The sequence below is a fragment of the Esox lucius genome, chromosome 7 (genome assembly GCF_011004845.1).
Source record: "Esox lucius isolate fEsoLuc1 chromosome 7, fEsoLuc1.pri, whole genome shotgun sequence".
NCBI classification, from domain to species: Eukaryota; Metazoa; Chordata; class Actinopteri; order Esociformes; family Esocidae; genus Esox; species Esox lucius.
The window spans coordinates 116,397-140,328 of record NC_047575.1 but is presented as its reverse complement, the minus strand read 5'-3'; the positions used below and the strand labels follow the sequence as shown (position 1 = coordinate 140,328).

General features: G+C 40.2%; 1 protein-coding gene across 1 annotated transcript in view; it reads right to left on the bottom strand.

The window, feature by feature from the left end:
- osmr (oncostatin M receptor) overlaps positions 1-23,932 on the bottom strand; it is a 53,912-nt gene that overhangs the window by 6,633 nt on the left and 23,347 nt on the right. The window contains exons 5-15 of the mRNA XM_013132485.3: positions 12,990-13,119; positions 12,682-12,830; positions 12,316-12,494; positions 12,024-12,171; positions 11,865-11,947; positions 11,469-11,697; positions 11,036-11,221; positions 10,780-10,881; positions 10,498-10,656; positions 2,519-2,698; positions 2,298-2,370 (exon numbers count right to left, since the gene is read on the bottom strand). Coding sequence (XP_012987939.3) covers positions 2,298-2,370; positions 2,519-2,698; positions 10,498-10,656; positions 10,780-10,881; positions 11,036-11,221; positions 11,469-11,697; positions 11,865-11,947; positions 12,024-12,171; positions 12,316-12,494; positions 12,682-12,830; positions 12,990-13,119 — 1,618 coding nt within the window. The remainder of the gene's footprint in view (positions 1-2,297; positions 2,371-2,518; positions 2,699-10,497; positions 10,657-10,779; positions 10,882-11,035; positions 11,222-11,468; positions 11,698-11,864; positions 11,948-12,023; positions 12,172-12,315; positions 12,495-12,681; positions 12,831-12,989; positions 13,120-23,932) is intronic.

Sequence of the window (23,932 nt, the reverse complement as noted above, 5' to 3'; positions counted from 1 at the left end):
AGGTGGTCCTCAGTTCTAACTAGAGTTTTTAGACTGTCTTACGGGTTGTGTATGTTCAAAGGCGACTCGCTAAAAATCCCCTTTTCCCATGTACAAACAAAACACACAGGTTAAACAGGGACTAAACAGCGAACAATTGACTTGACAGCAGCAAACAAAACACCACAGCGATACATACTCACATGAAACAGGACAAAGTGAGATGTATGCACTAGAACAGGGGTGTCCAAACTATTCCACGGAGGGCTGTGTTTCTGCAGATTTTCTTTCTCTCCTTGTACTTGATTGCCTAATTAGGTTAATAATTGGTTAATTTCTACCCTCACCTGGTTGTTTAGGTGTGAACTGGGAACCGATTTATAGGAAAAACCAAAAACCCGCAGACACACAGCCCACATGGAATGGTTTGGACACCCCTACGCTAGGACTATGTGGTTTATGAATGAACAAAAGTAGTGTCTGTTTAGCAAAAGGATATGTATGTAGAGTTTGTGTCTATTTAATCTCATGTGTGATAAAGCAAAAAGAGTATCCGGGAGAAACAACTGATTGGGTTTTTAAACCAGGGATGTGTGATGTGATAGACTGTTCAATGTTTCTCAAACATAAAACAATGAGGAAATAAATGTTTTTTTGTTTGTAGGCCACAAAATAGTATTGTTTTATAGAAGTAAACCTACGTTACTAGATGAAATTACTTTAGTGTTTATAACAGAAATTATTAGGTTGAAATTAGTTTACAAAGATGTTAGCTAACTGGCTAGGTACTTAACTAGATGGCTAACATTAACTCAGGTTTGTTCTAGATACCCATAGCATTGACATCAATGGCTGTGTGTACTTGTCAAATCCAGTGGCGGCTGCTGGTCTTTCAAAGAGGGGAAGCTCATTTTCGGCCTACATTTTAACCCTCTGATGGTGTTCATTGGTAGTGACACTCGGGGTCTTTGGGATCTTTTGGATCCCAGACTATAACATTTATATAAAATACAATTTTGTAACAGAACCATATATATAAAAAAAATTTTTTTAAATATAATTTTATTCTGCTTATTAATGGCTTCTCTAAAATCGCCAAATTCAGGCCGACAATATTAGCACTGTCTGCCATCGTGCGCAGTTTCACCCGCGTAAGACACTAGTCTAGCCTTTCTACTGTATATGAATAAATGAATGAACTATCTAAAAAATATTAAACTTTGTAAAAATGAAACAAGGATTGTGGTGTAGCTTATAATTGTTTGAAATGTATGATGCAAATCGGCTAGCAATTTCGCCAAACAAATATCAAGAAATATTGCAGCAGTTTGTCTTTCGAATACACTTGAGAAATCTGCGATGGAACTGAGCACGAAATAGCTTCAGTGACTTCTTATAGCACAGACCGCTGTCAGTCAAAAGGAGATGCAGTTTGACAGAAAAAAGTCAATTGAAGTCAATGGACGCTCGGCTTCAACAGGGAAATGCACTGTGACGCTGTGGGATTGTATGAGAAGAAAATTGAGTCAGCCGACCTGTAGCTGATTCTGAACTAACTAGTTTTAGAGATGAACGTGTTTTAACGCATTTTTAGTCAATAAAATGTTTACACAATAGTACATATTTGACCATTATTTTTTTGGACATTATAGGGGAAGCCGAGCTTCCCTTGCAGTCTTAAAGAAATCCCCACTGGTCAAATCTGGAAACAGTATTTTCATGTACTGTTTTGTGTCAATCACATCACAATGTTAACGTTGGCCAAATTAGCTAGTGTAGCTACCAAGCCTAGCTAAGACTTTAGCTTGGTAATATATATGAATATAATATTAAAGCAGTCTGTACTGTAATAAGTTATGTCAGAATTATAACTGAAGCAATCATGACCACTTAAGATAATGAGGTGTGTATTAGGTAGCTAGCTTGCTATGATTTACCTGCAGACATCAAAGGTTGCAGGCGGCTGCAGACCTGTTTGGTGCCAGTTCACATGCAGTTCAACAACACATGATAGAAAACGGGTGAATACAGTACTACAGGTGCGCAAAGTGAAGCTAGCCTATATGAAAAATCGATCTCGTTATACAGAGATGACCAAGACCAAGACCGCAACACTGGAGACCAAGACACAGACCAAGACTCAAACCCTGGAGACCCAGACCAAGACCACGTTGAGACCACAAGACTGAGGCTCCATCTCTGGAGTTAACCCTAAGTGCTTCCAGGTTGTTGCTGAAAATGGGATTGGGTTTGAAATCATACTTACCTTTTTAAATATAATAAATAAAACAATAATGTTGAATTATTAAGCATCTCACTTTTTGCAGAATGGCCACAGGAGTATGAAGAGCCCCAACAGTAGAAACAGAGGAGTTGCCAGGAGAGTTGAGTCTGTCACAAGACACAGCATAAAATACTGTAAAATAATGTCAGTTCTACTGGGTTTAGAATGACTTGAACTAAAATACAGATTTAAAAAAATCAAGACAGCGCATCAGCTAATTCGGGTCATTTCAAAACTGACCTAGTGTCACCTTACCTAAAGTCCAGGCAGTGTTGGACTTATGAATTTGCTGGGTCCTGACAGTTACAGTGGTTCGTGGTCCTGGTCCAACCTTGGTGAGTGCACTCAGGTGGAATGTGTATTCCTGGTTATCCTGCAGTCCCACTATGGTAAGGGATTTATTGTGAGGGTCTGCCACTGTCTTGTTAAATGGACCTAGATACATGAAAGTGTCAGAGGAACATACTGTCATGTGTATCGGAAAACAAATGTCCCGAAATTCTATTCTCTTGATTGTGGCCTTGCCTTGTTGCTGGGAGTTGGAACGAGGCAAAACCATTATCAAGAATTGATTGTGAGTGGAAGAAAAAATACATCGATTTTTGGCCTCCTGGTTGTCTCCTACTTAGGTACTCTTTCGTAACATTACGTTATCTACCAGCCTATTTTAAAGCCTTGACTGTGCAAAAATCTGACAAGTGACTGGAAAGCCCCATGGTTGATACATGTTGACGTGCATTGCCCGGGGAGCAGGGAGGCATCGTCATCAGGGATGTCCTCATCTCACAGTGCTCTAGCAACTTCCTCAGGTGGGTTGGGTGCCTGCAAAACTATTTTAGATTGTCAACAAGAAGCATGACAGCCTTGACTTCCTGGTTGGAAGTTAAAAGGTTAAAAGGTTGGTTGCTGTGGATGATTATAAGGAAAATTTGACGCAATCTTCAACCATCTCAGAGAGACCTAAAACTCTGTAAGATTCCTTTTTATGCTGATGATACAATATTGTATTTCACCGCGCCTTCTATGAATCAAGCCATTGCAAATTGACTTTGAAGTACTACAGAAAGCACTCTCAGATCTTTAATTTGTGCTAAATGCTAAGAAAACAAAATACATTTCATGTGTCTGATTCAAATAATCTTTGTGAGTCTTTTGATAATAGAAAATAAATAGTCCAGGCTATTATCTTATCCATTTTGGATTATGGGGATGTCATTTATATGCAAGCAGCACTTACTGCTGAAACATACAACGTATATCACAGATCCTGTTGAAGTTAAATCTATTACAGTTGTAATCAAAATTATTCAACCCCCATTGCAAATCAGGTTTACTGTCAAAATGTACAGACGTTCAGCTGTTTGCAATGAACAAATCAAAGGAAAGCAATTGAAATAGCTCAACACAGTGAATGCTTCAAGTGGTTTCCCTAAATTAAACTGAAAATGCAACTTATAAAGACTTCCCCAGTCTCAACCCCCTGAATGGAATCCCTCAACAGCACAACAGAACAAATATGCAAAACAGGTGTTGTCTCAAGCACACCAGATGCAACTAATCAAGGGCTTCAAGTAAAAAGAATGGTTCAAAAAGTTAAGAGATCATCGCCCTTCACAAACAAGGAACAGGATACAAAAAGATAGCGATCATCGCCCTTCACAAACAAGGAACAGGATACAAAAAGATAGCGGGATTGTTTTGGGATTCTGTTCTGTGGAGCGATGGAACAAAACTGGAACTTTTCAGCTCGATGGATCCGCAGTATGTCTGGAGGAAGAAGAATGAAGCATACGCTGAAAAGAACACTGCTCACAGTTAAGCATGGTGGTGGCTCAGTGATGCTCTGGGGCTGCTTTGCATCTTCTGGCACTGGAAACCTGCAGTGTGTAGAAGGCCTGATGGATTAATTGAACTTTCAGGAAATCCTAGGAGAAAATGTCATGCCTTCTGTGAGGAAGCTGAAGCTTGGGAATCATTGGACGTTCCAACAAGGACAATGATCCCATGCATACCTCAAATTCCACCAAGGCTTGGTTGCAGAAGAAGTCCTGAAAGATTCTACAATGGTCATCACAGTCACCTGACTTGGACCCCACAGAAAATCTCTGGTGGGATTTGAAGAAGACTGTTGCATATGGGCTGAAATATGTGCCACCAGAAACTGAATTTGAATTATTTATATTTGAATTTGAATTGCTAAACTTGAATAATTGCATTGAAAAACTGAATTTGAATCACATAATTTGAAATTGTATTGTTTAATTTGAATAATTGCATTGAAAAACTGAATCTGAATTTTATAATTTGAAATTGAATTTATTCGTTTGATTTCCGAAGTCCAATAAAATGTGATCCTCACTGAAAATTAAACTCTCTATATATCTTCACATTCACTTCTCACAATTCAGATTCAGTTCTCAAATTCAATTTCAAGTTACTGAGACAGACATCCGGGTAGTTGGAGGATGAAGGAAGAGCAATCGAGCGCAGATCGATAGATAGCGTTCATTGGCGCATAGGACTCCTCTTGCGCAAATCAGCACATACGTTTTGGAGCATAGTACATGAAACAAGGAAGAAGCTCTTGCCTTGCCAGTGGCCGGCCTTGACCCAGAACGCCCAGACTGGTGTGACCACCATGGATTCGGCTGGGACAAATACGGTAATTACAATTTAACATATCTACGATCTTTTGTTTAACTGTCGTTAATGATATATCTGTTTTGTAGAAACAGGGGAAATTAAATTTCTCTCGACGTTGCAAACACAGTAGCTAATATCCCGGGTTTTTATGGTAGCCTACTAGCTCTGATAACAACATCTTTGCCTGGTGTTTATTATTTCTAAACGTTTGCCTCTTCTTTCGGTGAAAATGTTGTTGCAAACGTAACTAGTGCTAGCCGCCGCCAAGTAGACTGGTCATGTCTTCAGCGTGATTGTTTAACTACTCCTTGTGATTGTCATTGACACCGTCAGGGTACTGCTTACTGAGAGGGAGGGAGAGTAGTAAGCGTGTCAGGTCGCTGTGTTTGGCAGGTGCTAGCATAATGTAAGGCCATAAACTTCAGGGCAATTACACCATAGCACTAGCCCTATTCATTTTACTTGAATGCATAGCTAATTCCGGTTGACTTGAACACAAAAATAGCACATTTACTCTTCGAAAGAAAGCTGGCTGTTCTCCGTATTTGCAGGGAAAGTAAAAAGGGATGGTTTTTAAAACTAGCAATCCAGTAGTGCTTTCATTATTTTGTTGTGAGCATTATCTAGCTAGCGCTACAGTAAGGGCTAGTAGCTAGAAAACCGTGCTTGCCACTATATAATAACATCATATTTTGTCAACTTAGTGTAAAAACAGTCATGTTTATATTAAATGTAATAGTGCATATGGTATTGTGGTCTATATAGTGCCTGTTGTATTAATATTTTGTTTTATATTGATATAGCTAGCCATTTACTTCAATAACTTTTTGCAATACATTTTCTTTGGAATATGGAAAACATCCCACTTTGTAATTTTTTATTTGGTAATATTTAAGTTTCCATGTAGATTTCATTATCATTGTGAGTACTTATGTACCTCTGTGCTGGTAAAGGTAAACCAAATATTCAACATGATTGTTTGCTTTCTATCTCTGAAAAGGTGAACATCCAGAGGCGGGTGACACAGTAGGCTATCCAGGTCACCTGTCCCCCAGTACGTTTCTCCAGTGGCTCACAGGACAGGGCCACATTCCTGTCTTACCAGAAGAGAAACTTCAGTCTTTGTGCAGTTCAACCACACCTGTGACATCCTGTATGGTTCACATACAGTTTGCTACCCAACAGTCGCTGCATGTTGTAATACAATCCACCTACCTGTTAAGCATATGCAAACTTCTACTGAGTTCAAACAAGTGATGACAGAGGCCTTCCATCTAGGGCAGGCATTTCATCAGGTTTAAGTGAAATGTTTCAAATATGCATATACAGGGCTGGTCATAAAATTAGAATATTATCAAAAAGTTGATTTATTTCAGTAATTCCATTCAAAATGTGGAACTTGTATAATGTATACATTCATTCCACACAGACTTATATTTCAAGTGTTTATTCATTCAAAAAGTGAACCTTGTATAATGTATACATTCATTCCACACAGACTGATATATTTCATATATTTCTTTTAATTTTGATGATTATAACCGACAACTAATGAAAATCACAAATTCAGTATCTCAGAAAATTAGAATATTGTGAAAAGGTTCAATATTGAAGACACCTGGTGCCACACTCTAATCAGCTAATTAACTCAAAACACCTGCAAAGACCTTTAAATGGTCTCTCTGTGTAGTCTACATAACTAGACTATCATAGGGAAGACTGCTGACTTGACAGCTGTCCAAAAGATGACCATTGACACCTTGCACAAGGAGGGCAAGACACAAAAGTTCATTGCTAAAGAGGCTGGCTGTTCACAGAGCTGTGTCCAAGCACATTAATAGAGGCAAAGGGAAGGAAAAGATGTGGTAGAAAAAAGTGTACAAGCAATAGGGATAATCGCACCCTGGAGAGGATTGTGAAACAAAACCCATTCAAAAATGTGGGGGAGATTCACAAAGAGTGGAGTGCAGCTGGAGTCAGTGCTTCAAGAACCACCACGCAAACATATGCAAGACATGGGTTTCTGCTGTCGCATTCCCTGCGTCAAGCCACTCTTGAACAAGACACAGCGTCAGAAGCGTCTCGCCTGGGAGAGGACTGGACTGCTGCTGAGTAGTCCAAAGTTATGTTCTCTGATTAAAGTAAATTTTGCATTTCCTTTGGAAATCAAGGTCCCAGAGTCTGGAAGAAGAGAGGAGAGGCACAGAATCCACGTTGCTTGAAGTCCAGTGTAAAGTTTCCACAGTCAGTGATAGTTTGGGGTGCTATGTCATCTGCTGGTGTTGGTCCACTGTGTTTTCTGAGGTCCAAGGTCAACGCAGCCATCTACCAGGAGGTTTTAGAGCACTTCATGCTTCCTGCTGCTGACCAACTTTATGGAGATGCAGATTTCATTTTCCAACAGGACTTGGCATCTACACACAGTGCATAAGCTACCAGTACCTGGTTTAAGGACTATGGTATCCCTGTTCTTAATTGGCCAGCAAACTCGCCTGACCTTAACCCTATAGAAAATCTATTGGGTATTGTGAAGAGGAAGATGTGATACGCCAGACCCAACAATGCAGAAGAGCTGAAGGCCACTATCAGAGCAACCTGGGCTCTCATAACACCTGAGCAGTGCCACAGACGGATCGACTCCATGCCACGCCACATTGCTGCAGTAATTCAGGCAAAAGGAGCCCCAACTAAGTATTGAGTGCTGTACATGCTCATACTTTTCATGTTCATACTCTTATGTCTTAATTAATATTCTAATTTTCTGAGATACTGAATTTGTGATTTTCATTAGTTGTCGGTTATAATCATCAAAATTAAAAGAAATACATGAAATATATCAGTCTGTGTGGAATGAATGTATACATTATACAAGGTTCACTTTTTGAATGGAATTACTGGAAAAAATAACTTTTTGATGATATACTAATTTTATGACCAGCACCTGTACATTCAGACTCAAATAGTAATAGATAAGATATTTGTGCAGTCTTTTATTTCATTTTTTGTCAAATCCAGTTCGTATCTGTTAACCCAATTCACTGTTCATGGGTGTATTAAATGACCCAGTGTGCATGGCTAATTGATTTGATATTTTAGATCATAAATCATTGTTAGCCACATTGAATGTTACACCACAAAAAGCATTTCCATATGTGCATCGCACCATTACAATGTTTGTCAGAGAAGATGTCCTTCAATATGTTCTTTCCCACTTCCCTGTGGTTGTTTCAGCGAGACAGAAGTCCGATTAAAAAAATTTGGTGGACTAAAAGGTGCCTGGATACATGGGGTCCTAGACTGGACTTAAGCAATCATGAATTATTAAAAGCCTTTAATCCTCTGATTGGCACAGGCATGACTGTCAATGATGGTGAAATAGGTACAAGGCATGTGCGAGTGTGGTCAAATAAATATATTTTCCAAAACTATTTGAATGAGAAAGGGGATCAATGGCAAGGCGTAGAGTTCTCGGGTCTTCAATGGACATTCCATTTCTGGCACGGTAACACCTGTGTTGGCAGAGTTATGAGAGAGCCCTGAGCTCTCCCAATCAAAATTCTCCATTTGGATTCCCTAAAACCAACAGAAGATAGTATTAATGAATTGTTAACATACATCATCTAGTAATGCAACCCATTTCATCAGCTGTAGCTATTCTTTTCGGATATCACTGACATACTATGTATTAGATGACATCATTTCATACATTAATAGTAGGATATTATTATTAATATTTATTGTGGGACTAATAATATTCCAAATAGGAGATGTGAGCTACAGAGAGGTAGCTGGTAACATAATCTAGAAGTGGTAAAGGTTGAAAGTAGTAGGTTTTCATTGCAAAGAAATGTAATTGCTTTATCATAAACAGATTCAATCATCACTGATTGCTATGGAGTTGATATCAAATGTGATGGAGGCGATGGATGAGGAACCACCAAAATTAAGGAATAGTAGCAAACCAATTATATTTGTTATGTGACTACAAGCCAACTAGTTATGAATGTAACAATATTGCCAGATAGGTTTCCTATACCATGTTAACAGTAAAAACTAATTTGTAACTGGTTGGATCATGCCCATAATCACTATAACGTTAAGTTTCACCTTGCTCAACTTTGTGCAGATCACAGCATAAGTTGGTCAAAAATGTATCTCCAAAAGAACAGCTGGGTTGTTTTAAGTCACAGGTGGGACTGGCAAGTTAGCTAGCACGATGCCTTCTATTTCTAGATCTTCTAAGTTAACCGGTACTTATCTGAGCTAACGACATGATCACAGTCACTAGATATAAAGAAATCATTGACTTTCACTCTGTGCTATTCACTGACAGTAAAACTTTTTTTTGAAAAAAATGTTATTGTAAGCACTGCTGTTTGTAGACTAGCTCCAGCGCTCCTTGCTGCGTTGCTAAAATATGAGCTGAAACAATGCTATCGTGCTAGTCATAAATATAGAACAATGGTGCTAGCTAGTCGTCTAATGTAATTGTAAACATGATTTGTGTATGCTCGCGGACTAAACGAAACGTTTCTACAAAACAGCTATAACATTAACGACAATTAAACAAAAGATCGTAGATATGTTAAATTGTAATTACCGTATTTGTCCCAGCCGAATCCATGGTGGTCACACCAGTCTGGGCGTTCTGGGTCAAGGCCGGCCACTGGCAAAGCAAGAGCTTCTTCCTTGTTTCATGTACTATGCTCCAAAACGTATGTGCTGATTTGCCCAAGAGGAGTCCTATGCGCCAATGAACGCTATCTATCGATCTGCGCTCGATTGCTCTTCCTTCATCCTCCAACTACCCGGATGTCTGTCTCAGTAACTTGAAATTGAATTTGAGAACTGAATCTGAATTGTGAGAAGTGAATGTGAAGATATATCGAGAGTTTAATTTTCAGTGAGGATCACATTTTATTGGACTTCGGATCCAAACGAATAAATTCAATTTCAAATTATAAAATTCAGATTCAGTTTTTCAATGCAATTATTCAAATTAAACAATACAATTTCAAATTATGTGATTCAAATTCAGTTTTTCAATGCAATTATTCAAGTTTAGCAATTCAAATTCAAATATAAATAATTCAAATTCAGTTTCTGGTGGCACATTTTTCAGCCCATAGTTGTAGCACACAAACCCAATAATATTACTGAACTGGAGGCCATTGCTCATGAGGAATGGGCTAATATTCCTCAGGGAACGCTGCCAGAAGTTGGTGTCTGGCTATGCATCTCGTTTGCAGCAGGTCATAACAGCAAAAGGGTGCTCTACTAAGTACTTAAGATACTTGCCATGAAGGGGTTGAATAGTTTTGAGACTGGGCAAGTCATTATAAGTTGCCTTTTCAGTTGAATTTGGGGAAACCACTTGAAGCATTCATTGTGTTGATTTATTTCAATTGCTTTTGTTTGATTTGTGCATCGCAAACAGCGATGAGTGGAAAAAGTTCTGACATGATTTATCTTTCTTTTATCTTTATCTTTTACATCACAAAAACCTGGCATTTTCACAGGGGTGTGTAGACATTTTATATCCACTGTATAATTGGATATTTGTATTTTAATAAACATTTGATAACACCCACTATGTGCATGACCAGTTGATGACACCTTGTGCACTGTTACCAAGTAACCAGTGATGAACCCTGGGTTAGAGGGATTATTTTCATCGTAATCCCAATCCAGTGTGACAGAAGTGGAAGACATTATAATGGGCTCTATCAGCTTGGGAGACTGGTCAGGTCCTGTAGGTGGAGAGAGGAAGGAAGACAAATGAGAGTGTTTACATAGGGGAGAGAGACATTATCTGCAGCTTTCACATCCCAACCTTTACTTCTCACACTACAATCCCAGCATAATTCACTAACTGAGTTCCTGAGAGTAGCCGGTGCAGATCGCCAGTAGCTTGTCTCCTTCGTCAGTGCAGCCATATATATCAAAGTTGTACCTTCGCCCTGGTTTAAAATAGCCTGCAAAAATAGTGAAATACTTTGAAACGTCTTTCTTTCTTAAATCCTTATGTATCATTGTTTATTGTAATTACAATATCACTACACAGCAGCTTAATTCAAACTGTTCCAATCAAGGGTAATGGTGGTGTGTGACAAATATATTGTGTTATACCTGCTCGCAAGGACACCCATGTCTTTCCCACTGGCACCCTTCTCCATTGCAGGTTGCAGGGTACTCCGTTTCCCAGTGCACACCACTCCACAGTGTACCCACAAGTGACATCTTCTTGCTCTTCCCATAAGAGGTGAAACCCTCCATCGGCACTTCCTGCCATGAGCATGACAATCCGATGAGAACCTGGATTAAAGAGAATCTGCAGAACTGAATTCCACAAGAACTGCTCTATGTCCGAACCAGTTTAAACATTCCTTATCTACTAATTTTAAATACAAGCATTTCATTGCCAGTAACACTGTAACTGTGTAATGACAAATAAAATGAAAAGTTCAACATATTGATATTTTGAAATGTTAAATAGGTGTCTGTACACATTCAAATTAACTGAAATGTTGAAATTAGTTTTTAACAGGAGTTAATAACTGACCTGCTGTTAACTGACCATCTCTCTCTACCGGAGGTATGGTGATATGGGCAGGGAGGGAGGAGCCAGTTCTAATGACAGCCTGGATGATGATGTCACACTGCCCTGGGCCAATGGCTATCTCTGTCTGTGTCTGCTCCCTGACCCTTTGTTGGATCCACTGGCCCCCATTCTGGCTCCAGAGTACCTGGTAGTACTGGATTCTTACAGTAGATGCAGAGCCACTGATTTGCTGAGGAGAAACAAAGAGTTTTCCATGTGCTGGGCCAAAACTTTCACAAATGCCAACATAGATTTGATTAGCAATATGTAAAAGGTTTAACACTCAATAAAGTAAGTTTGAATTGGCTTTCTTTCCTTGTCTCCTCTCCATAATATTTTCCAGGAATGAGGCCTCACCGAGGTCCAGAGCAAAGTGACTTTGCGCCGATCATGGGAAAGCTCTACAATCCTTCTCCATACATCCAGTGTCACTAGCGGATCTGCATAGAGGAGCAGGAAAAGCGATAAGAACCCACCAATGACCCAGCTTGACCACTCAACTATGACAAGACTCACATGTAGTAAAAAGCATGGGTTGCGTCCACTTTCCCTCTTGGTTCTCTTTCCCAGAACAGCACACCCTGGTGGCATAGTGGGTGTTTGGCAAAAGATTGTCCAGGCTGACATTATATTGGTTGTCCAAACCTCCATGGCCCACTTGACGCTAACAAAGCCACAGTAGATAAGAGAATGGCAATCGATAGATACCCACTCACAATGAAACACCTGTGGTAAATTCATTAGTGCTACCATAGCAAAGCATTTAACAACAGGAAAGATGTCTATTACCATACAAAAATTTTCTTACCATTAATGCTCTCGGTGGGTCTGCTGCATTAGCCTTGCATGCCTGTCTCCTAGACTTTACCTGGTCTGCCGTGACCTGGCAGAAAATACCCAACCCAGACAGGTTCCCCCTCAAAACCCACGACACGTCGGCTTTGTCCACCCCTGGACTCACTCTCACATCCACTGGAACAGGGAACACTGCAGAGCACAGCAAAAACTATAGATAGACTATAAACTATAGATACTATCTATAGACTACAGATCAATAGAATATAGATAGCACTGTTGAAGTAAATGTTACCACACTAAAGGTTTTATATGTGCAATGTAATCCACAGGCCTTTTTTCACCATTATTGGGTGTATGGCGTCACTTCTGTCCTCACCTCTGTCAGTGATGTTGAAGCTATATCTCTGTCTTTCCTCTCCAAGCTGATTTCTGACCACCACTGATACCTGGTAATGCTCTAAGCCTGGGACAGCTTGTAACCTGCAGGATGACTCACCACATTTGATAGGACGCTGACTTGAGTTCCTGTACAAACACAATAGAGGAAAATGTAGCTGAGTGTTATCATCATGCTTCCATTGTGTCACCAACTTGATGCACACAGAGAGAAGCTGAGAGTTAGTGTGTGTGGGTGTACACTTTCCCCCATGGCTATGGTAAAAATGTATATTTGTGTGGACTCACTCTATATAGAGTGTGTGTGTACGTCTGTAAAATCTAAACAGGTTAGCAGGTCTACCAGGCGTCCAGGTGCAGGTAATAGCTCTCAGGTCCTCAGTACTGCAGGTCAGATTCTCTGGTCTTTGGGGGGAAACTGGATCACAAACATAAAGTAATACTGTGGTAAACAAAGTTACATTTCCTGAAGAAAATGTATGTTCTTGCTTGAGTTTCCTATCGTTGCTCCCTGCTTTCATGCATGTCAATCACATTACGCATAAGCTCTTCTGCTACAGTAGCTGCCTTCTGCAAAGCCTTTTATTATTTCAGTTTTAATGTTTTAATGTTGTTTTATGTTTGTTTTAATAATATTCTTAAAATTTTACTTATTTTGAAAAGATGTCCTCCACAACGTTCTTCGGTATGTACCAAACTGGCTTGCTATGCAAGCGCTGTAGTAACCTTCCTAATACGGATGCTTCCTAGCGTTCTACCAAGCATCGGCTAGCCATAATCGTGCTTACACGATAGGTATCGAGGCAACAAGTACCGTTGTTTATTTTATTTTTTATATTATTTTCAATTTTTCTCTACATTATTTTTAATCCTGTGAAGATGCAGTTTTTGGACCGCCTTGGATTGCTCCACGCCCTCTGCTCCGCCTCAGGGACCATGGATTACTGTACAGAAACCAAAAACGCTGGGAAGAAAATGACAATGGAGTGACGCCATACATCTGAGAAACAGCTACCAGGTGCTGGAAGAGTCCCTAAAGGAAGAAGAGAGCCCCAAAAAGACTGTGGGCTCATCCATGATCAAAAATTTTTCTATGAGGAAAGCAGAGACCATATGTTACCTGGATGCCTGGGTCCTGGACATTGACTGTATGTTACCGCTACGCATTAATGAACACCCGTCTGTCTCAGCAAAATGATCTTAAATTTCAGCATCTGAGTGACTCAAAGAGGACTTTAAATCATTGATTCATAGTCTATTTCAGTTGAGTAAACAATGCATTATCTCAGGTCCACTCCTGACTCCAGGCTTTACAGATAATAATTTCAGTTGTATACCCCAGCTGCATGCCTGGCTTAAGGGTTATTGTTGTTCATTGTATATACAATATGTTGACAATTTCACAGCTTTCCTACATCAATGGAAATTATTTCTCTGGGACTGATAACATCACAAAATACATAATGGACCCAGTGTTAGCGTTCTCCCTCTTCTCTTCAATTTTTACCTCCAATGCTGCTAAACACAACCCCCTAAACAAACTTAGGGTAAAAAATTGAACTAATCCATGACTCCCTGATTTGAAAAGCCTCTTCCTACAAAAGAATCAAGCATGGGCCTTGGCAAGGAAAACTGATGAAACAGCTGATTGGCAGTTTTTTAGGCAACTGAGATATAAATGGCCCAGAGGAATAAAAAAGACAAAATCTAGATATTCTCTTAATGCTATGACTCTGCCGGTGATCCTTCTAAATTCTGTAAAACCATTATGACCGGGTGGTAACAGTTGTTTTTTTATGGGGTTTCGTGTTTGTTTAGGGACGGAGGGGTAGAGAAGGTAATTCCAGGGGGTTATGGCTGGTTAGGGAGGGAGGGGGTAGAGCAGGTGATTCTGGGACTTCCTTCTCTCGGAGGAGAGGGTGTAGGGTTTCTTGAGATGTAGCAATGCAAGGGCATGTGTTACTGATGGTTCATTTTCTGAGAGTCCCAAATAAATAAGAGGTAGGGTTCTCCTGGTTTGCAGTTGAATTTGTTTAGTTTTTTACACTGAACAAAATTATAAATGCAACACTTTTGTTTTTGCCCCCATTTATCATGAGCTGAACTCAAAGATCTAAGACTTAATCTATGTACACAAAAGGCCTATTTCTCTCAAATATTGTTCACATATGTCTAATCTGTGTTAGTGATCACTTCTCCTTTGCTGAGATAATCAATCTACCTCACAGGTGTGGCATATCAAGATGCTTATTAGACAGCATGATTATTACACAGGTGTGCCTTAGGCTGGCCACAATAAAAGTCAACTCTAAAATGAGCAGTTCCATCACATAGCACAATGCCACAGCTGTCGCAAGTTTTGAGGGAGCGTGCAATTGGCAAGCTGACTGCAGGAATGTCCACCTGAGCTGTTGCCCGTCAATCAATCAATCACATTTATTTATGAAGCCCTTTTTACATCAGCAGTCAAAATGTGCTTTTACAAAACACCTGGCCTTAAATCCCAAGGAGCAAACAACAGTAGTATTGAATTTCAGTGGCTAGAAAAAACTCCTTAAGAATGCCAATATGTAGGAAGAAACCTAGAGAGGACCCAGGCTCAGAGGGGTGACCAGTCCTCTTCTGGCTGTGCCGGGTGAACATATTAGGGGTACAATTGTAATAATTACTCACAAGTCCCCGGCTGAGTGCCGCTATGTTGGAGTTTACCCTAGTGGATGAGAGGGTCGCCTCTCTACGCCTACGGGTTATGGGGGGGGATCTCTGACTGCTGTTTGTGCATATGCCCCGAACAGCAGTTCGGGAATATTTGGCCTTCTTGGAGACCCTGAATGGAGTCCTGTATGGGGCATCATTCTGCTGGGGGACATCAACGCACACGTGGGCAATGATGGAGACACCTGGAGAGGCGTTATAGGGAGGAACAGCCTCCCTGATCTGAACTCGAATGGTCGTTTGTTGTTAGAGTTCTGTGCTATTCATGGATTATCTATAACGAACACCATGTTCGAACATAGGGATGCTCATAAGTGTACGTGGTACTAGAGCACCCTAGGCCGAAGGTCGATGATTGATTTTATGATCGTGTCATCGGACCCGAGACCACATGTTTTGGACACTTGGGTAAAGAGAGGGGCGGAGCTGTCAACCGATCACCATCTGGTGGTGAGTTGGGTCAGGGGGTGGGGGAAGACTCTGGACAGCCCGGGAAAACCCAAACGGGTAGTGCAGGTGAACTGGGAACGTCTCGAGGAGTCCCCCATCCGAAAGATCTTCAACTCACACCTCCGGCTGAGCTTTTCTGGCATCCCTGTGGAGGTTGGGGGCATTGAACCTGAGTGGTCGATGTTCAAAGCCTCCATTGCAAAGCTGCGGTGGGGAGCTGTGGTCTAAAGGTCTTAGGTGCATCAAGGGGCGATAACCCTTGAACACCCTGGTGGACACTGGTGGTCAGGGAAGCCGTCCGACTGAAGATGGAGGCCTTCCGGGATATGTTATCCCAGAGGACTCCGGAGACGGTTGCAGTATACTGACAGACCCGAAGGGCTGCGACCTCTGCTGTGAAAGAGGTAAAACAGCAGGTGTGGAAGGAGTTTGGGAAGCCATGGAGAAGGACTTTTGGTCGGCACCAAGGTGTTTCTGGTAAACCGTCCGCCACCTCAGGAGGGGAAAATGGGGAACTATACAAGCTGTGTACAGTAAGGATGGGACATTGTTGACCTCAACTGAGGAGGTAATTAGTTGATGGAAGGAACACTTTGAGGAACTCCTAAATCCCACTAACACGCCCTCTATAGTGGAAGCAGAGCTGGAGGCTGATGGGGAAGCATCTTCAATCTCCATGGCAGAAGTCACTGAGGTAGTCAAACAACTCTACAGTAGCAAAGCTCTGGGGACTGACGAGATCCGTCCAGAAATGTTGAAAGCTTTGGGTGTGGAAGGGATGTCTTGGATGACACGCCTCTTCAACATTGCGTGGGGTGAGGAGGTCCCTTCTGAGGGCTATCCAAACCCTGTACGTCCAAAGTGAGAGCTGTGTTCGGGTTCTCAGTAGTAAGTTGGACTCCAGGTGCGGGTTGGCCTCCGCCAGGGCTGCCACTAATCCTGTTTGTAACTTTTATGGACAGGATATCGAGGCGTAGTTGGGGTGGGGAGAGATTGCAGTTCGGTGGGCTGGGGATCTCATCGCTGCTTTTTGCGGATGATGTGGTCCTGATGGCATCATCGGTCTGTGACCTTCGCAGCCGAGTGTGAAGCGGTTGGGATGAGGATTAGTACCTCTAAATCTGAGGCCATGGTTCTCAGCAGGAAACCGATGGAGTGCCTCCTCCGGGTGGGGAATGAGGCGTTACCCCAAGTAAAGGAGTTCAAGTATCTTGGGGTCTTGTTCGCGAGTGAGGGGACAATGGAGCGGGAGATTGGCCGGAGAATCGGAGCAGCGGCAAAAATCCAGCGTTTTTTTATATATTAGGCCTACATTAGTTTGTGAAATCTCTCTGGAACCTGAAATATTCCCAAACAACAGAAATTGATTTACTTTCAGCACCAAATCATCCCTAGTCTCGATCTCATTGTCCTCTGGGTTCATTTTCTTAATCGATCGTCTTCCTCTCCTTAACAGCAAGCCCTACTCCACACTATTCTTTCACAGTGGGCTCTACGCCGCATCTTCATGTTTCTGACTTGTTTATTTGATGTTCAGAGTACCAGCACAGCTAGTATCGTTTCCCCGACCCACGCATGTTGTTACTTTATTGGGTTGTGGCTATTACTTTCGTTTTGCCATCACAGAATCGGGATGTTTAAAGAATACTCACTTTCAATAAATTTGGGATGTTTTAAGAATACCCACTTTCAATAAATTAGGATAAGTGAGAGGCATGAACAGAACAATGTGTTGTATAGTTTGATTGACCGATTTGAGACATACAGTTGGACAACTGAATTGTAATCATTTATTGTCTTTGCAAATAGCAAAAGGTAGGGGAAGATGTGTTGTAAGAGTGCTTGAAGATGTGTAGACTGACATAATCGTTCCGTTCGCTTGCCAGATTCCAACCTTTTTACTAATAATCTGGAATCGCAATATCAATAGTGCAGAAAGCTGTGATTTTGGCTTTTTATTTAATTTTTATGCTCAATCAAAATAATTTTTACTGGTCCGATATCATATTCGGATTTGTATGCAGTTTATTAGGAGTTTATTTTAGAATTTGTTTGCCTACTTAAAAATAGTAATTCAGATTATTAGAATAAAGGTTGGCGTCTAGCTAGCGACAGTACAATATACTTGCCACGATAAGGGCATGCCGTTAAAAAGAGGAAGAGGATTGATTAAGAAAATGAACCCAGAGGACAATGAGACCATAGCAACGTCTCTGATGTCGCCTTATGCTCAGTTCCCAAAGATTGTGAAGAGCTCATTATGCTGACTAATTTAAATAAAAAAGCATTTGTTGGATCATAGAATTTGTGTTTTATAGCTTTTTAGATGTCGGCTATTATACAGTATGGATATTTAAATAATATGTTTTGTAGCTATTCTATATGGTTGGAATTCAGGAATTTTAACAGCCATATTGTCTGATTTGATAAAACAAATGAGTTGATGCAACAAATAAGCGACTGACACATTTGTCTATTGAATACAGTAAGAGTAAAATCTGACAGCCTATTCGCCAAACTGTCATAAGATGTGTTTTTTTACTTCAAAACTGTGATCGTAACAAATAGTTATATTTTATTATTTCTTAAGAATAATCAAATGTTTAAACAAATAGTCTTTACTTCTGTGTAGGGTTAGGGTTATGGTTGTATTTCTTTATTAAAACATTTCGTAATAATATCAGTGGTGAAGTTGCAAATAGAAACATTTCGCTTTTAAATTCATTGTAACCTGTAATTTTAGGAGAACATTGTGAACATTGTGTGTACTGTCATTTAGAAAAATAAATTCGAGAATGAAGTGTTTGGAATAGTGCAATCTACCTGATCTTACCGTAGTAAGAAAACGCTGTAATACAACGAGCGACATCTGTACCTCAACAGTGTTCCCATACATTGTATGATGCAGATACATAAATCTCAAGGGTGCTGTCTTCCTCCCAGGATGTGAGAGTATCCTGTGGCAAGTGTAGTGATCAGGTTTGATCAGCGGTAGTTCCTAAACAAAAAAATAGACCCTGGCTTCTTGGTGATGTAACATTATCCATATCTTTAAACAGATGCTACCTCAACAGTGGGCCCATACATTGTATGTTGCATTTTACATACAGTGAAGGGAAAAAAATGTGATCCCCTGCTGATTTTGTAAGTTTGCCCCTTGACAAAAAAAATTATCATTCTATAATTTTTATCGTAGGTTTATTTGAACAGTGAGAGACAGAATAACAACAAAAAAATCTTTGTTGAGAGCTATAAGAGTCCCATCCAAAAGTCAGGATACGAAACTTAGAATCTCCATATACGGTTGTATGATTTCCAAATTGTGTAATGCAACGGTTATTGTTGGATGTCCTGTTTATGGAGACATCGCAAAAGAAGTGAATTATTATGTAGAGATATTTAGCTTCCTCATGGACGACTGGACCGAGATTCCCTCATGCGTTTCAATATTCACAACCTTTTTAGGCAAAGAGATCATTTAAAACGCTGGGATCATTTAAATAATAGATTAGTTAATTTAAAACGTTGGGATATTTAAAATTAAAAGCTTGACATCTGCGCACCTCTCTTAAAACTGACCAGACATATCTTCACCCTAATGACCCCCAAGTCAAAAAGCCAAAAACAGTTATACAGTTTAATTATTTTCTCGTCATTGTTGAAGAACTCAAGAAAACGTCTCTCAAGAAAAAACTGTTGCCAATTCAAATAGGATTTTGCTAAAGAGCCCTAAAGTTAAAAGGTAAGATCTAACATTACAGGTGCTGGTCATAAAATTAGAATATCATCAAAAACAATATCCATGCTAATAAGGATGATGTGTATGCTAATGACGCCAAACGGCGTTCGGCTCTGGCGGTTATAGAGGGTAAAAAAGGCCTGGCAGTTCTAGTGTTAAGTCGATGACTCCCGATAGAAACTGTTCAAACAACTTGTCGACAATCCTAAGAGTTTAGAAACTTGTGTAAGACTCTTTCACCATCATTTTAGTTAAATATACAGGTGCTGGTCATAAAATTAGAATATCATCAATAAGTTGATTTATTTCAGTAATTCCATTCAAAAAGTGAAACTTGTATAATGTATACATTCATTCCACACAGACTGATATATTTCAAGTGTTTATTTCTTTTAATTTTGATGATTATAACTGACAGCTAATGAAAAACCCAAATTCAGTATCTCAGAAAATTTGAATATTGTGAAAAGGTTCAATATTGAAGACACCTGGTGCCACACTCCAATCAGCTAATTAACCCAAAACACCTGCAAAGGCCTTCAAATGGTCTCTCAGTGTAGTTCTGTAGGCAACACAATCATGTCCAAAAGACGACCATTGACACCTTGCACAAGGACACAAAATGTCATACCTAAAGAGGCTGGCTGTTCACAGTGCTCTGTGTCCAAGCACATTAATAGAGGCGAAGGGAAGGAAAAGATGTGGTAGAAAAAAAGTGTACAAGCAATAGGGATAACCGCACCCTGGAGAAGATTGTGAAACAAAACCCATTCAAAAATGTGGGGGAGATTCACAAAGAATGGACTGCAGCTGGAATCAGTGCTTCAAGACCCACCACGCACAGACGTATGCAAGACATGGGTTTCAGCTGTCACATTCCTTGTGTCAAGCCACTCTTGAACAAGACACAGCGTCAGAAGCGTCTCGCCTGGGCTAAAGACAAAAAGGACTGGACTGTTGCTGAGTTATGTTCTCTGATTAAAGTAAATTTTGCATTTCCTTTGGAAATCAAGGTCCCAGAGTCTGGAGGAAGAGAGGAGAGGCACAGAATCCACGTTGCTTGAAGTCCAGTGTAAAGTTTCCACAGTCAGTGATGGTTTGGGGTGCCATGTCATCTGCTGGTGTTGGTCCACCGTGTTTTTTGAGGTCCAAGGTCAACGCAGCCTACTACCAGGAGGTTTTAGAGCACTTCATGCTTGCTGCTGCTGACCAACTTATGGAGATACAGATTTCATTTTCCAACAGGACTTGGCACCTGCACACAGTGCCAAAGCTACCAGTACCTGGTTTAAGGACCATGGTATTCCTGTTCTTAACTGGCCAACAAACTCGCCTGACCTTAACCCTTTAGAAAATCAATGGGGTATTGTGAAGAGGAAGATGCGATACGCCAGACCCAACAATGCAGAAGAGCTGAAGGCCACTAACAGAGCAACCTGGACTCTCATAACACCTGAGCAGTGCCACAGACTGATCGACTCCATGCCACGCCGCATTGCTGCAGTAATTCAGACAAAAGGAGCCCCAACTATGTATTGAGTGCTGCTCATACTTTACACTTTCATACTTTTCAGTTGGCCAACATTTCTAAAAATCACTTTTTTGTATTGGTGTTAAGTAATTTTCACAATTTCTGAGATACTGAATTTGGGATTTTCCTATGTTGTCAGTTATAGTAATCACAATTAAAAGAAATAAACATTTGAAATATATCAGTCTGTGTGTAATAAATGAATATAATATACAAGTTTCATTTCATTACTAATCACTGAAATAAATCAACTTTTTGATGATATTCAAATTTTATGACCAGCACCTGTATACCCTACATTTACTACTGACGAGGCGTACAGAAATTTACCCGAAGTCGTTCTGCAAGCCGTAAAAAAAAAAAACAACAGCAAACCTGTTTCTTTGCAAAATTGACGTCAACAAACCCTGGATTGGTTTCTAACAGGCACTCAAGCTGTATGAAATGTTAAGTATTATCATAAACGTTATATTGAAAACATATCAAAAAAAAATCTAATTAGGTCTATTTGATCCTTTCAGACAATGTAGATGTATCCGTCTGGACAAAATGATTGGCACCCTTAACTTAATATTTGGTTGCACACCCTTTGGAAAAAATAACTGAAATCAATTGCATCCTATAACCATCAATAAGCTTCTTACACCTCTCACCCGGAATTTTGGACCACTCTTCCTTTGCAAACTGCTCCAGGTCTCTCGTATTGGAAGGGCACCTTTTCCCAACAGCAATTTTAAGATCTCTCCATAGGTGTTCAATGGGATTTAGATCTGGACTCATTGCTGGCCACTTCAGAACTTTCCAGCGATTTGTTGCCATCTATTTCTGTGTGCTTTTCGAAGTATGTTTGAGGTCATTGTCCTGCTGGAAGACCCATGATCTCGAACGCAAACCCAGCTTTTTGACACTGGGCCCTACATTGCGACCCAAAATCCTTTGGTAATCCTCAGATTTCATGATGCCTTGCACACAGTCAAGGTGCCCAGTGCCAGAGGCAGTAAAACAACCCCAAAACATCTTTGAACCTCCACTATATTTGACTGAAGGTACTGTGTTCTTTTCTTTGTAGGCCTCATTCTGTTTTCGGTAAACAGTAGAATGATGGGCTTTACCAAAAAGCTCAATCTTGGTCTCATCTGTCCACAAGACATTTTCCCAGAAAGATTTTGGCTTACTCAAGTACATTTTGGCAAACTGTAGTCTTGCTTTTTTATGTCTCTGTGTAAGCAGTGGGGTCCTCCTGGGTCTCCTGCCATAGCATCTCATTTCATTCAAATGTCGACGGATAGTTCGTGCTGACACTGATGCACCCTGAGCCTGCAGGACAGCTTGAATTTCTTTGGAACTTGTTTGGGGCTGCTTATCCACCATCCGGACTATCCTGCGTTGCAACCTTTCCTAAATGTTTCTCTTCCGTCCAGGGAGATTAGCTACAGTGCCATGGGTTGCAAACTTCTTGATAATGCTGCGCACTGTGGACAAAGGAACATCTAGATTTCTGGAGTAACCTTGAGATTGTTGATATCTTTCCACAATTTTGGTTCTCAAGTCCTCAGACAGTTCTCTTCTCCTCTTTCGGTTGTCCATGCTTAGTGTGGTACACACAGACACACAATGCACAGACTAAGTCAACTTCTCTCCTTTTTATCTGCTTTCAGGGGTGATTTTTATATTGCACAACACCTGTTACTTGCCCCAGGTGAGTTTAAAGGAGCATCACATGCTTGAAACAATCTTATTTATCCACAATTTCGAAAGGGTGCCAATAATTTAGTCCAGCCCATTTTTGGGGTTTTGTGTGCAATTATGTCCAATTAGCTTTTTTTCCTTCTTTCTTTTGTTTTTTTCCAATACACACAAAGGGAATAAACAAAACATGTGTCAATGCAATACTTTTCTGTGAGAAATACTTGATTTTCTGGAGAAATTTCAGGGGTGCCAACACTTTTGCCCATGACAGTAACTTAGAATATATGCTACAATTACATTTACCTTTCTCAGCTCTGGTCATAGGACCATCCAGCAGTGGAAAAACTTGTTTTATAAAAATAGAAAATTCTGAACATGTATTAACTCAGAACTTTTATAATATAGTGTGATGTTACAGTTGCTATCAACCAATGTATGATGAAATGTTGAAGAAAATAAACTTCCCTGAATCATTGAATGATGATCAACTCTTTCCTCCTAACAGAAACAATCTTTTAGTTTTGGATGATATGCTGTTTGCAGGTAGTGAATATCCAGAAATTGCCAGAGCTCAGTATACTCACCATCGAAACCTGTGCTCTATTTGGTACAAAATGTGTTTCACAAGGGCAAAAATAGCCGTACCATTAGCCTGAACTCCAATTACATGATTTTCTTTAAAATTCCTAGAGACAAACTGCAGATTAACACCCTTACACAAAAAATGTACCCGGGGAGGAGGTCCTTTTTCACAGAAAGTTATGAAGATGCAACAAAAAAGGCATTTTCATATTTACTGGCAGACCTTAAAGCTTCTACACCAGAAAATGTAAGACTCAGAACAGGGTTGTTCCCGTGGGAGTGGCCAAAAGCTAACATCCCAAAGAAAAGGTAAACATGTCTGCACGTTTAAAAAGACATTTGCCCTTCTTGAGACAAATTTGAGGTGTTATGGAAATTTTTAACTAAGGTACATTTGAGAAATGTCTGTCTTCTATTGCCTGGTATGTAAATCTTTACTTTGATTGTGACACACATCTGTATAATATCAGAGGATTATTAGGTACTTTGACCATGATCCTCTGCCTTGACCAAGAAAGGTGTCAG